The 15,779-nt window shown below is 44.1% G+C and overlaps 1 protein-coding gene across 3 annotated transcripts in view; it reads right to left on the reverse strand.

The window, feature by feature from the left end:
* Positions 1-5,445: 5,445 nt before the first annotated feature.
* Positions 5,446-15,779, reverse strand: part of cbfa2t2 (CBFA2/RUNX1 partner transcriptional co-repressor 2) — a 49,937-nt gene continuing 39,603 nt past the window's right edge. For 2 of the 3 annotated variants that reach the window (XM_079509202.1, XM_079509203.1), the window contains exons 7-11: positions 15,707-15,779; positions 14,821-15,100; positions 9,408-9,482; positions 8,721-8,911; positions 5,446-7,732 (exon numbers count right to left, since the gene is read on the reverse strand). The exon at positions 15,707-15,779 is cut by the window's right edge and continues 13 nt beyond it. In XM_079509202.1, coding sequence (XP_079365328.1) covers positions 7,358-7,732; positions 8,721-8,911; positions 9,408-9,482; positions 14,821-15,100; positions 15,707-15,779 — 994 coding nt within the window. In that variant the 3' untranslated portion in view covers positions 5,446-7,357. The remainder of the gene's footprint in view (positions 7,733-8,720; positions 8,912-9,407; positions 9,483-14,820; positions 15,101-15,706) is intronic. The other variant, XM_079509204.1, reaches the window with a different exon arrangement.

Genomic DNA, 15,779 nt, shown 5'->3' on the forward strand with positions numbered 1-15,779 from the left:
CAATACATCAATATCCACAAGTATATTAAAAGTCTCCATGAATTACTACACAACATACTGTAGGCCTAATTACAATAACTGTATACTACAACAACAATTATCAACTATAGGCCTATCATGTGTGTTGTAAACTACTAAACGTAGATGGCCTTCAGTGACTAGATTTGGTGAAGAGGGGAAAACAGAAGTGACCAAATACAGACCCACCTGGGCGATGTTCAATGTTGTTCTTTGTCTGGCATGCCAGACACATCTCCAATGATGGTATATCAATTATCCATTCAGCTCTGTTTGGTGATGTTTAAAAGGGATACATTAATGTATGTTTTTATCCCGGTGAAGGTCCCTATGTGACTGAAAAGTCGATGAATTAAGCAGAGAAAAGTGTGTGGGAGAATTAATGCATTGTTGTGTGAATGTAAGGAATTTACTCCCAGCACCACAAACTGACAGGGTGCATGTGTGTGTGTGCATGTTTAATGGCCTTACTGAAGTGTATCTCATTCTATTTTAATCTCATCTCATGTTGATCTCTCGTTGCTTAAAATGCAAATTCTGTTTCGGGACAGGCTTTTGTGGCTGAAGAAATGGTCCTTCATTGAAAATGGTTGGCTGTTTTTTAGCGGATTCACCATTGTTTTTGTATTGACAGGAATTGACAAAAAGCTACTGTACAGCACAGAGCCCAGCGGGTGGTTCTTCTGGCATTAACCTGGCAGCCTGGACCCAGCAATTAGATAGAGTTTGCTGTATTTTGTACACAAATAGCCAGACATACTGTGCTATTATCAGGCTGGGGAGACGGAGGATGCTTCTGATGCCATATGGTGGAGTGGGAGGCGGCGGTGCATGGGCGTTGTGACTGACCATTGTGTCAACAGAAAGGAAGGGGATGCAGAGGGAGGTTTAGGGGAAAGAAAATTAGATTACTGCGGTATGTTTGGTCTCAGCAATGACCAGGACTTTCAGCTGGACAGTGGGAGGATTGATTGATTGATTGATTGAAATATTTATTAACAGTTTCAACATTTCAAGCACAACTCAATACAAAGACTGTTAACTGTGAGTGGACGACCCAATAAAGCATTACACTTGTTTACAAGAGGGTCCACCTTGTTCAATTCATCAAAACATTTAGAGACGGGGGGACTGAGAAGGGGAAAAAAGCATGACTGAGCCTACTTGGATGGGGGTTTGGGAGGTGATGGAGCTGAATCCTCACAATCACTCTCGTGTATAAAGCTTTCTTCAAGATGGAGTGCCGTAAGTGATTTTTGTACTTTTTCTGTTTTGATGTTTCGTCTCGGCAATGACCCAGGACTTGAATCTGGACAGTGAACAACTAGAGGGGGGAGGAGGGCAAAAGCATGACTGAGATGAGGGTTTTGGGAGGTGATGAATAAGCTGAATCCTCACGATTCATGTGTATTCACTCTCATGTATAAAACCTTCTGCAGGTAACAGGTCTTACCGTCTTACGACCATGGGTCTATATAGCTAAATGAGAAGATGGAATATAGGTAGGGACCGTAGGGTTAATCTTCTTTTTTCCTGGGATGAGGTGACTTGCTGAGAGTGATGTGTGACAGGTGTGTGTGAGCTGAGGGAGTGGCAGAGGGGTGAGTGAGTGAATAGAGACACACGGGACTACAAATTTCACGCCCCCAAATGAGACAGCGGCCCCACTTCTGGTCCGTTAGAACGGTGTACTGCAGGCCAGCCCATAGAAGTCCATTGAAATTCAACTGTAGTTAGCCTACCTTTAAAATAATACCAAATGAACTGAAGACTATATTGATTTGAATAAAAATATGTTTCCAAATGTATGAAGTGTCTTTGTCAACATTGTTGTTTTCTCAATAGAGGATGTATTTCACATTGAATTTACCACTTGAATGAGTTACCCATAACGTTAACAGAGCAGATGGGAGAACCAGAAAGTAGGTGGTGACTCGGTTCCTGAGCAGGTGTTTGGTCTCTGGCTGGTGGAGGAGGATAAAAGGCCAGCTCTGTTCAACGCCAGGTGTCCTCTCGTCACTCCCGTGTGGAGCTGCCAGCAACCCACTTCTCACATTGCTGAATCCCTCAGCTCCTCTACTGACTTGGCACAGTGCACTAGACAGAGGGGCACTGATAAACTGTCATTTTTGACAGCAAATGCTGGTTTAAATATTATAAAATGAACACTGCTGATAAACACCTCAGCATTCAAGAGTCTTCAAAAGATCAGATGTCGATCAAATATCTGTTGATGATTTGGTGCTATTTTCTATGCTATGTTGATGTTGTTGAACTGAATACATTGCATGTGATCACAATGAAAACAGGGTTTGGGTGCATTTTGGACTAATCAAGTAATCAATCAATTCAGTCAGTCAGTCAGTCAGAAGTCTCATTATGACATGATTTACTCTCGATGTGCAGTTGAGAAACTGAAGCACAATACTTTTACTCCATATGACACTGCTATCTGTAAGTGACCAAATATACTGTTGAATATGACATAATATGAGTCCTTGATATTCATTGACACAAGCTGGGCCAAAATGTAATGGAGCTGCAGTGCCACCTCCTGGTGAAAAGTGACATTACGAGTGGATATTTGATCAATTCAGACTTTTGGACATGGTTCTTTAAACCTCTTAACAGTGGTTCCCAAACTTTTTCATGCCAAGGACCCCCACAATGATACTCATTATCCTGCGGACCCCCAATTGAAGAGATAATGCCAGGGACCCCCATAAGAGAAGATTTGTACGGCTCTAGCAGTGATTTTCAAACCATTTTCATTTCAAGGGCCCCCAGTTTGACCTGAATTAGGCTACGGTCCCCCATTTAATGGCATTTCTATCTCGGGGACCCCCCAATTTATATTGTAAAATCAAAGTTAATTTAACTCTGGGAGTGTACAAATGGAACCAAATGGACCCATCAGGGTCCATTTGTCTGAGTTACAGACCCATAAGGGTCCATTTGGTTCCTAATTATCTTTTAGCTGGGTACCCCCTGGAACTCTCTCAAGGACACCTAGGGGACCCCTGGTATACAGCACATTTAGTGAACGGAATACAGTGCATTATAGGCCTACATGGCTGCATTTACAAGACATCCGCAACATTTGTTCTGTGCTGAAAGGAGACTCATAAATGCTTCATACTTGAAGCCCAAACTCCAAAGCAGGCTCTTGCATCACCGAGAGACAATAAACAACGTGCTGCATTAAAGAGGAAATCATGAAAACAATACAATAAAATGATAGACTCAAATGCTCTACAAAATTCACTGGGGTCAGCAGCACCTCTTGTGTGGCAATTTGCAATTGCTTAGCAACAAGGAAGCTTTTATCCATACGACGGAGTGCACAAAATGATCCATTTCTGTATTATTATTATTATTATTATTATTTACATAGCTTTCGCTATTGTCTGGACACATTTTAGAAAATAAAAATACTGGAATTGTGTCTCATCATTTTAAAGCAATATACTGCACAATATACTTCCCAAAGCGTTAACAGAAGCAGCTCCTTGTTATTCAGTTATCAGATGGGACTGTGGTTATTATTATATAGATTAATATCCAGTGCTTTCATAGAATCTTCAAATTCCAATCTTGGCTTCAGTTTCAAAGTTCATTTACTTTACATGCTTGCGCGTGAATTTCGTGAAACAAGAAAATCGTGCTTGGGACCCACAGTGTGCAATAATATATTATTGATATATCAATACATAAATAAACTAGAAAAAGTGCCCTTCTGGGCACAGGTCTCCACCAGGAGGATAGGACTGTGTGAGATGTTTGGCAAAATGTTTAGGAGTAATATAAATAAGTAATATGTTTGCCTTTGATGGCAATTGGATGATTTGAGGCATTTTGTTCCAAAAATGTGTTTTGCAAAAATCAACCTGTTGGTGGCGCTATAACAGGCCAATGTGAAAAGGGTGGGATATATTCCTCAGCCTAGTAAGAAAATGTGTGAAAGATTTGACGTAAATTGCATGCTGCGTTCATGATTTGAGGCTTTTGTTCAAAACGGGCAATCTTGCAAACTGTGAAAGCCAATTATAGCCAATTAGGATGGAATATGAAATATCGGACAGATCCGACTTGAGCACATGACCATAGAGATACTGTGTAACGATTTATGAGATTTTTGGACAGAATCTGGAGGAGTAATATCCAAAAATGTGTTTTACAAAATTCGGCCTCCTGGTGGCGCTATAAAAGGCAGATGTGGAAAATGCAGGTCAAAGGTTTGTCCTTGGCCTCTAGGGAGTGTGCATGCAACGTTTCACGCAGATCGGTGCAGTTTTAGGTAAACAATGTGAAAAGCTGCCTGATGGTGGCGCTATAACAGGCCGTTCTGGAAAATGCGGGGCAGAGGTTCATCGTTGGCATCCAGGGAGTGTGTGTGCAAAGTTTGGCATCGACCGGGTTAACGGTGCCGGAGATTAGCTGGTAACGGACGGACGGAAGGACACACGGACACACACACGGACGGAGTGCAAAACATACTCTCTCCCCATGCCTTCGGCCTTGGGAGACAATAAGCATTAAAGTCCTAGTGCAGTGAATTAAAGTTAAGCATTTTACTGTGTGTGAATGTCCACTCCACCACACAGATCAGTCTCTTTCGTCAACAGCAGCTGCAGCATTATTTCTGAGATGGTACACCGCAACTGCACAGAACTATTCTACGCAGTGGTGGAAAAAGTACTCAATTGTATTACTTAAGTAAAAGTATCAATACTCCTATGTAGAACTACTCCGTTACAGGTAAAAGTCCGGAATTCAAGAGGTACTCAAGTTTTAAAAAAAAGTACCAAAAGTAGAAAGTACTCATTGAAGAAATCATATCATATGTCATATTGCGACGCATTGTGAGCTTGTAGATCTGCTATTTTCAATTGGCCGAAAAGTATAGGGCCAGGGTGTGTTTTGTAATATCAAAATCTACAAAGTAAATATCTAGTAACTAAAGTTTTCAAATAATTGTAGTGGAGTACAAGTACAATATTTGCCTCTGAAATGTAGTGGAGTAGAAGTAAAAGTATTGAAAATTGAAATACTCAAGTGAAGTACAAATGCCTCAAAACTTTACTTAACTACAGTACTTAAGTAAATGTACTTAGTTGCTTTCCACCAACTAAATGGTAAATGGTGCATGTATATGGCGCCTTTATCCAAGGCGCTTTACATAGATTGGGTGAACCCATTCACACACACATGGCGGCAGAAACCATGCAAGGCACCAACCAGCACATCAGGAGCAATTTGGGGTTCAGTGTCTTGCTCAAGGACACCTCTGGGGGAGCCCGGGTTCGAACTAGCAATCTTGCGGTTACCATCCAGCCACTCTACCCCTGAGCCACCGCCGCCCCAACTGATTCTACGTTAACCATATACTGTGCGACAAATCAAAAGAAAACAAGACATGTTCTGGAGTAATTCTATTTCTTTATTTGTCATCTTCATGTCAAGATTATCATTTCACGTGAAAGTTGATGTCTCATGAACAAAAAGATGTGTTTAAAAGAGGACGAGAAAACAATATGTGGCTCACAAAATAAAGGCATTCTCTTTGATAATATTCTTTACAATGACATCTTACAAAAGGACAATGAAAGGAACGGTCAATACGGCATACACAGAGTATGGTAAATCAAAACTCATCGCTAGACGTCTGACCTTAACCCCTAACCGTAACAATGAAAGAACAGACTGTATATATATATATATATATATATATATACACACATTTTAAACCTCCTGAGATTCTTAATGGGGACAGAGTCACTGCAAGGCCGGCACCACCAGTACGGATTTTTGCCTGTATTTAAATGCACATAAAGTGACATAAATTTGTGGTGTGTGTGTGCGTGTGTGTGTGTGTGTGTGTGTGTGTGTGTGTGTGTGTGTGTGTGTGTGTGTGTGTGTGTGTGATTCCATTGGGAGTAGAGAAAAGGGTTTTTTTTCCCTCGTTTAGTTAGCATTACCAAGTGTGGTGTTCTTCTGATGCAAATAATAATTGCCACCAGTCGGTGAAGCCAGATAAAGAACATCGTGGGCATGTGAACTTGCTTCGTAGTAGCGCAGGGCCTGGAGTGAATTCCCGACGCCGGCCTGTAACCATAGAAATGAGCATCAAACTGCAAAGCAACAAAAGATCGTAACTAGGGATACACCGATGAATCGGCCGCATATTTGCCGGTGAATATCGATATCGGCAAATAAAACCGACAACCTGTGATTCTGTGATTCTGACAATCGGATATAAACAAGACAAAACAGGGAGCAGAGATCCTATTAGGTGCATTATTGTGAAAGCAGACACGGTGTTGGATTAGCGTATATAGTATATTTATATATATATCTCATGTTCACAACGACATAACGGCTACAGGCGATGGCACGGGCACTCTTTTTCTTCGACGATCCAAAAGCTTTGGTGATGCGAAAACAGCTTCGATAACAGCTGAAACACTTTGTTGTAATATTGCTCTCTGACAAAAGTAAAATCTTATGCTCTACGTTATTCACTGACGACACGCATTCCACACAATCCTGACGAGAACTTGGCGAGCGAGGATATTTAGACGGACACGATAGAACGGCAGAGAGAGAGAGAGAAGGGCTGTTCAAAGCAGTCCTCTTTTGTGGATTCCTATGGTACAGAGAGAGAGTACATTTTGCTTTATGGCTGGTACTAACCACCCCCATTCCTCTCTTAACTTTGTACACAAAAACAAACTGGAAAGTAGCAAAGTACAGAGGGGGTGCATCGAAAAAAGAAAAAAAAAGCTCTCCTAATCATTGCTTTTCCTCCATTGTGCCCTCTTTTCTCAACTGCCTTACTTAAAGAAAAGTGTCTGAGATCAATTGTCACTTCTTTGTGAGTTGTTGTTTTTTTTCCCCTTTCCAGATTCAAGATTTGAGTTTTCCTTTTTTTCTTTTCTTTTTTGGACGAAGACAAACATGTTTCCATCTGTTCGGGAGATCTGTTCGACCAAATGGATGCATTCAAAAACCACTCCTGTTTCTTTGCCAAAGCCCAAAGTCCCAGTTGACATATCACTCAAGCAGCCGCCCATAATCTGTCCTTTTATTAACTGCCAAACCAAAAGAGAGGGGGAAGAAGGGAAAAAAAGAAAATAAAAATAAATTGCGGAACACAATTCGGAATCTGTTATCCCGATTCAGCCCCACAAATGGTTTCCTTCTGCTGCTGATCTCGATTCAGTTTGATGCATTTCCCTCGTAGGATCAGAGGTTAGAATCCGGGGGGGGGGGGGGGGGGGGGTTACCCTCTAATCCCAGACTTTGCATGGCGGCGTGTTCCGGTCCCTGAACTATCCCTTTAGTGTCCGTTGGTCTCAGCTGTCGAGGCGGCGGGGGTGGAGGGGGTTGAGGAACGGGATGCCACCGCCGGCTTATTCTCCCCACCGCCGCCGGGGCTGGAGACGGAGGAGGGCACGCCGTCCGAGACCTTATTGTTGGCCCCTACCGGGCCGCCAACCGGGGAGACCCTAGCTGCGGCTGCGGCTGCTGCTGCGGCTGCTGCTGCCCTGGCTGCCGTTATGGCCGACACGGGTTTGGGCTGCGTCTGGAGGCCCGGGCTGCAGATGAGGTGGTGTCTCTCCCAGTCTTTGTGCTGGCAAAAGGAGCCGCAGTAGCGCGCCGCGTTGCAGCCGCTGCACGTCTCGCTGGCCTTGCGCCCGCAGTTCCAGCAGCACTGGATGGGGAAAAGAAGAAGATATTGGGAACAGTGTTGATTTCGTGGACTAAAACTAAACAATTTTTTTCACTGACGAAAACTAAATGGAAACTAAATAAAAACTAAGCTATGATGACTAAAATTAAGTTGACGATTTCGTCAACAAATCTTATGATATTTAGTCGACTAAAACTAGACTAACACTAAAACATTCCAGGTGACTAAAATGTGACTAAAACTAAATTAAAACTATTCAAAACTATTCAAATTTTGCTGCCAAAAACAACACTGTATGGGAAGGTGGGAGATGTGTCACTCCCAGTTTGCCACTGCAATGGGAGGTACAGTAATCATTCAATGGATGATTATAGATTTTGCACTATATCTTGTGCCACCCCTTACCCCTTATCCCTAAACTTATTTGCCATTTTTTACTATTTTTAAAACATTTTAAAATAGTACAAATAGCCGATCTACAAGCTCACAACGTGTCGATGTAGATCGGCTAGTTGAACTATTTTTAAATGTTTTAAAATAGTAAAAAATGGCAAATAAGTTTAGGGATAAGGGGTGGCGCAAGATGGAGCCCAGAGTGTCTAAACTAGCTTGGTGTCTGTTCGCCTCAGGTGTATGTCGTTGGGCAGAAAATTACATATTTCAACTATTTTTGTTGCTTTTCTTTTGTAAAGTAATGTCGTACTTTGTCGTACGATAGCGTCACGCACATTTACGAGCCGATCTACAAGCTTAACGTGTCGCCATTCTGAACTTGTAATCTGCTTTTTTATGTGTGTCATTCTTGTTTTTTTCCATTTCATGAAAAGTATAAGGTTTCGAACGGACATACTGCCTGACAATGACGATGTTGACTCCACATCATTTCATCAGGAGCCGTTTTGAATAAAAGTCTTAAAAAAAATTAAATGTAGGATGCCGAGTGTTTATGCCTATTTCTTTTACAGTAAGTGTATTGCACCATCTCCAACAACACAAGCAGCATCCTCACCTCGCTGGAGTCCTCCTGTTCATTGATGACCATGATGGCGTCCTCCTGGGCTTTCCTCTTGGCGTCGGCCAGGGTCTTCTCCATCTTGGCCCTCTCCGAGGCGATCATCTCGAAGGCCTTCTGCTCCGCCTCCGCCACGGCCTTCTGGACCTCGTCCATGGCCTGGCGCTTCACCTCGTTCACCGCTTCTTCTGTCGGGTCAGAGAGAGGGAACGTATTAAAGAGAGTTCCTGAACAACGACTCGAATAGCAATGGTTACTATCGTAAATATATGTCTCTGCTGTCGAGAAGAAACCACCTAACTCCAAAATGTTCACTTTTCAGAAAATGAAAAATATACATTTTTCAGGGAATGAAGAAAAACATATATTTTGAAAACAAAGCAATAGTGCCTCATCAAAGTTGGTGTTGTGACTTTATTATATTGTCAATTACTTGCATGAGAGGGGGAGAGGTGGTGCTGTTAGCTGCTTTAGCAGACAGTTTGAAGGTCCAATTGAGTTAAGGGGTTTTGTCCGAAGCACTTTTTACTACTTTGTGTTGGTTAGCCAACACGTAAAGGGTGTTCAATAGCACTGATTTAGGGGGGAAAAATGGAGTTAGGTGGTTTCCTCCCGACAGCAACGATATCACAGCACCTTAAATATATTAAAATAAACTAAGTTATTGTTATATTGTGTACGAACCAGCTTTCCTCCAGATCTCGTCTGGCACGTATGCCGAGCCTGGCCGTGGAGTGAAGTCTCGGGGGACCTGTGGATCTGTGGGAAGACAGAGGAGGGAAAGAAGGAGGGGTCTATTAGCACCTGCTAAAGAAGGAGGGGTCTATTAGCACCTGCTACAGCTCAGCTCCAACACTAAAGAACTGCAGAGTACTGACTGTCATTCTGACCATGTCACATCGCACAGCTTTTTCGGATTTTTACTAGCAGCAGTTTTCCAAAAAAAAACGCGTCCAGTCTGCAAGGACCTTAAAACTATATATGTTAATGACGTTTAGAAGATTTAGAACACTTTCCTGGGGGTCTTTGTGTGTGTAATATGTGGTTTTAGATATTTTAGATTTTAGCAGTGAGCCCAGTGTCTCTGATGTCATGGACACTGGGCTCACTTCCTTCCTGGACTACAATTCCCATAATGCTTTGGTGCACAGCTCCTCGTGGATAGGGGGAGGGCTGTCTTACTGAGACAACATGTAGTCACAAATATGAACTGAATAGCCTGCCGCACACCGCATGAGCTTGTAGATCTGCTATTTTCGCTACTTCTGAAACCACTATTCACTTCGAAGGCCAGGTTCAGAGTGGTTTAAGAGGGCAACTCTGCAAAACTTCCGATGGGATTTGAGGAGCAGCCAATTCCTTCTTCTCTATCCACCTTCACTCTACACAAAAACTGCATCCTAAATGTATGTACACCGCTACCGACCACCACCACCACCACCAAACTGCATCCTAAATGTATGTACACCGCTACCGACCACCACCACCACCAAACTGCATCCTATATGTATGTACACCGCTACCGACCACCACCACCACCACCAAACTGCATCCTAAATGTATGTACACCGCTACCGACCACCACCACCACCACCAAACTGCATCCTAAATGTATGTACACCGCTACCGACCACCACCACCACCACCAAACTGCATCCTAAATGTATGTACACCGCTACCGACCACCACCACCACCAAACTGCATCCTAAATGTATGTACACCGCTACCGACCACCACCACCACCAAACTGCATCCTATATGTATGTACACCGCTACCGACCACCACCACCACCAAACTGCATCCTAAATGTATGTACACCGCTACCGACCACCACCACCACCAAACTGCATCCTAAATGTATGTACACCGCTACCGACCACCACCACCACCAAACTGCATCCTAAATGTATGTACACCGCTACCGACCACCACCACCACCACCAAACTGCATCCTATATGTATGTACACCGCTACCGACCACCACCACCACCAAACTGCATCCTATACACCGCTACCGACCACCACCACCACCACCAAACTGCATCCTATATGTATGTACACCGCTACCGACCACCACCACCACCACCAAACTGCATCCTAAATGTATGTACACCGCTACCGACCACCACCACCACCACCAAACTGCATCCTAAATGTATGTACACCGCTACCGACCACCACCACCACCACCAAACTGCATCCTATATGTATGTACACCGCTACCGACCACCACCACCACCACCAAACTGCATCCTAAATGTATGTACACCGCTACCGACCACCACCACCACCAAACTGCATCCTATATGTATGTACACCGCTACCGACCACCACCAAACTGCATCCTATATGTATGTACACCGCTACCGACCACCACCACCACCACCAAACTGCATCCTAAATGTATGTACACCGCTACCGACCACCACCACCACCACCAAACTGCATCCTAAATGTATGTACACCGCTACCGACCACCACCACCACCACCAAACTGCATCCTATATGTATGTACACCGCTACCGACCACCACCACCACCAAACTGCATCCTAAATGTATGTACACCGCTACCGACCACCACCACTAAACTGCATCCTAAATGTATGTACACCGCTACCGACCACCACCACCACCAAACTGCATCCTAAATGTATGTACACCGCTACCGACCACCACCACCACCACCAAACTGCATCCTATATGTATGTACACCGCTACCGACCACCACCACCACCACCAAACTGCATCCTAAATGTATGTACACCGCTACCGACCACCACCACCACCACCAAACTGCATCCTATATGTATGTACACCGCTACCGACCACCACCACCACCAAACTGCATCCTAAATGTATGTACACCGCTACCGACCACCACCACCACCACCAAACTGCATCCTATATGTATGTACACCGCTACCGACCACCACCACCACCACCAAACTGCATCCTATATGTATGTACACCGCTACCGACCACCACCACCACCACCAAACTGCATCCTAAATGTATGTACACCGCTACCGACCACCACCACCACCACCAAACTGCATCCTATATGTATGTACACCGCTACCGACCACCACCACCACCACCAAACTGCATCCTATATGTATGTACACCGCTACCGACCACCACCACCACCACCAAACTGCATCCTATATGTATGTACACCGCTACCGACCACCACCACCACCAAACTGCATCCTATATGTATGTACACCGCTACCGACCACCACCACCACCAAACTGCATCCTATATGTATGTACACCGCTACCGACCACCACCACCACCAAACTGCATCCTATATGTATGTACACCGCTACCGACCACCACCACCACCAAACTGCATCCTATATGTATGTACACCGCTACCGACCACCACCAACACCACCAAACTGCATCCTATATGTATGTACACCGCTACCGACTACCACCACCACCAAACTGCATCCTATATGTATGTACACCACCACCACTACCCTCCTCACTCAGCCCAGGGATAGCCAGGCTGGCCTGTAAGCTCCATCTAAGCCCAGGCAAGCAGAAAGCGCAGGCCTCCCATCTGAGGGGACCAGATGGCCGCTCTGGACAAAAATGGCCAGCTTTTTGGGTCTCGGAGCCCTGCAGGGCGGCTATCTGTGAGGCCGATCTGGCCGTGGGACGTTTCTGGCACCTGGTCTGTAGCTCTGGCACCAGCGTGGGGGTGAGCAGAACAGCCAGGGCTGGCACTCTTAACCCGTTTAGACCCGAGGACGCATGTGTGCCGCCTTACAGCTAGCTTTGGCCACTTTAACTATTATTTTTAAACTTTAGCTGTTGAAAAAATAGCAGATCTACAAGGTCATAGCCTGTTGACCTTGTAGATCTGCTATTTAATTTATTTATTTTATCGTGAAAATGTGTGCAAATCTTTGACGCTAACATTTTTAACGTTTTTAACTCATATCTTTGCTTCTGGCAAGGTCCCTGAAACAACATATTTTGAGATGGGGGTTTACAGATAATTCTGGGGGTCCTTGAAATAGTTTGAGAAGCACTGACATATAGAAACATAGGGTTTTCCAGAAAACTGTCGTGATTTTAGAAGACATTTGTAGAATCTGGTGCTCAGGTCTCAATGGTTTAAGAGAACACTGAGCCTGTTCCACACAGCCAGATCGAGGGAACTGGCTAACTGCTGAGAAGAAGCCTGCGAATGCCCCATGTGACCAGTGGTGAGGAAAAAAACATACTCACATTTATTTTTTTACTTATTTAACCCATTCTAGGCGGGAACCCCTGTTGGCGTTTTAAGCATTATGTCATACTTTAGCTATTGAAAAATAGCAGACCTACAAGCTCATAGCGCAGCACCGAGTGCCGCGCTATGAGCTTGTAGATCTGCTATTTTTTTTAAATCGTGAAAATGTGGCGCAAATATATATTATTTCAGAGCGAACATTTTTAACTCAAATCTTTGAATATATATTCCTTCAGAGCGAACGTTTTTTTCTTTGCATCTGGAGGGTCCCTGGAACAACATATTTTCAGATGGGGGGTCGGCGGCCAATTTCATATAATTCTGGGGGTCCTTGACATGGAATATTGAGAACCACTGACATAGAAACATGGGTTTTTCATAAAACTGTCAGGATTTAGAAGACATTTTGTAGAATCGTCCTCAAGGCCTAAATGGGTTAAAAGTATCAATACTGCAATGTAGAACTGCTCCGTTACAGGTACAGGTAGATGGCCGGGGCAACACAGTACAAAAGTATTGGTTTTGGTACTTGAAGTAGCAAAAGTAAAAGTACTCATTATGCAGAATGTCCCATTTCAAGTTTTCAAATGCTTACAAATATTTTGAAAATAGCAGATATACAAGCTCACAATGCGTCGCATTGTGGGGCCAAGATGAAGTGGTTAATGTAAGCTGTTTAGTAATAATCAAAATCTACAAAGTAACTAGTAACTAAAGTTTTCAAATTAAACTTGAGTAAAAGTACAATATTTTCAATATATCGGGAATTGGAAATACTCAAGTAAAGTGAAAATACCTCAACATTGTACTTTCCACCACATGTGACTGAGCTATGATGGAGGTGTAATCCTCGCTCTGACCACTAGAGGACGCCAAGGTGTAAAAGAAACAGATGCAAGGCAATGTTTGTTTGTTTTGGGTTTTTTTCAGGAGAAAGTATTAGCAATTCCTTCTGCTTTTGCGAGGTATTTAAATGGTCATCTGTGGAATTGACGACACTTATATGCCGCTGTCGGTTGCATTTTACAGCAGACTTGAGAATCTGCGATGAACAATTCATTTTCCTGCTGTGGTACTTTCTCCAGTGACACTTATTCCTTAACGATCCATCTTTAAAAGCTCTGGCCTTCTCTCATGAAAACATTAAAAAGTCAGTCATCTACCAAAAGACTCAACTGGGACACATAATATGTTTTTAGCAGACAAGCAACACAGCAGTGGTGTAAAGTCACTAAGTATGTTTACTTAAGTACTGTACTTAAGTACAATTTTGAGGTACTGTATTTGTACCTTACTTGAGTATTTCCAATTTCCAGTACATCTCAGAGGCAAACATTGTACTTTTACTCCACTAGTCTACATGTATGTAACCTCAGTAACTCCGGACTTTGTACTCGTAACGTATAGTTCTACATTGCAGTATCGATACCTTTGCTCAAGTACAAAATGTGAGTACTTTTTCCACCACTGGTAAGATTGTTAGATAGCATTTCATGTAGACATAGCACTCTATAGTGTATACTATACGCATAGTGTCATTATATAGATATCCCACTGTTAACCCCATGAACGCCCGGGGGTATTTAGGACCAGCCATTTGCAGCTACGGAGCACATTTCAAGGTGCACCAGGCGCCATCTTGGATGTAGCTGAAGTAGCTAGATGTAGCCAAAACACCCCCGAGGCGATCGACAACAACGGGAGGTATGATTATTTTGAACGAGAGGCATGTTGAAGTCAGAAATGAAGCGCTTAGTATATCCATCAGATCAAAACTCCGGAAAATTCGTCTGGCTGTGGCTCGCTGTTAAAACGTACTGTAAGTTGTAAATTGTAAAAGTGCTCACCGGAGTCCTGCTGGGAGTGAGGACTGCTGTGCGTCTTGGAGAACGGCGCCGCCAGGGAGGCGGAGCCTCCTGCCTTGCCACGCGGGTCCACGCCCCCGGCGTCCTGCTCGCTGGAGCGCCGCCGCCAGTAGTTGAGCTCCTCGCGGTCCGACTCCTGGCAGCGCCGCAGCACGCTGACCGACCGCCGCGTCTTCTCCACCATGTCCACGATGCAGTTCAACACCTGACCAGGGTAGAGAGGGGGGGTGCCGGTGAGGGAGGAGTGTCGACCAAAAAAGGCCTATTCGTATAGTCCAAAGATATGATATGAGTTAAAAACATTAGTTGTGAAAGAATATATATATATATAAAGATTTCCACGTTTTTTCAAAAATCTACAAACTTGTAGCGTGGCACTTGGTTCCGCGCTACGAGCTTGTTGATCTGCTACTTTTCAACAGCTAAAGTTTAAAATAACGGTTAAAGTGGTTAAAAGCTAAGGTGACAGACAGCTCTCAATGGGTTAATTTCAATCACCCTCCGGTGGGAAGGAATCTCACGGGATATAGCAAGGAGGAAAAAATCCCACCGTATTCCCAACAATTTCGTGCTTATTTTTATTTCTACTTGTTTTACGGAGCAATTTCAGCGGTCCAGTTTTTAGAAAGCTCTCGATATCCTATCCTAATATTAGCAGAACCATTACCAGCAAACTGATCCGTGCGCCTGACTAACGTGATCCAGATGCAGAGCACCCCCCATACACCCCCCCCCCCCCCTGCCTCCAATACCCTTAAAACAAGCTACAACAGTCCACTTTCTTCAGGGGCGAGCGAGTGAAAGGCAACCAGCCAGCCAGCCATTAAGTGGCGGTTGGGGCTCGTCAAAACGGAGAGGATAGACTCACATGGTCCAGATGCCGCCATTCGTCTGCCCACTCTCTGTCCGTCAGCCTGTGGTCCACGGGCTCCTCGCGGTAG

The sequence above is a fragment of the Electrona antarctica genome (genome assembly GCF_951216825.1).
Source record: "Electrona antarctica genome assembly, chromosome: 9".
Taxonomy (NCBI): Eukaryota; Metazoa; Chordata; class Actinopteri; order Myctophiformes; family Myctophidae; genus Electrona; species Electrona antarctica.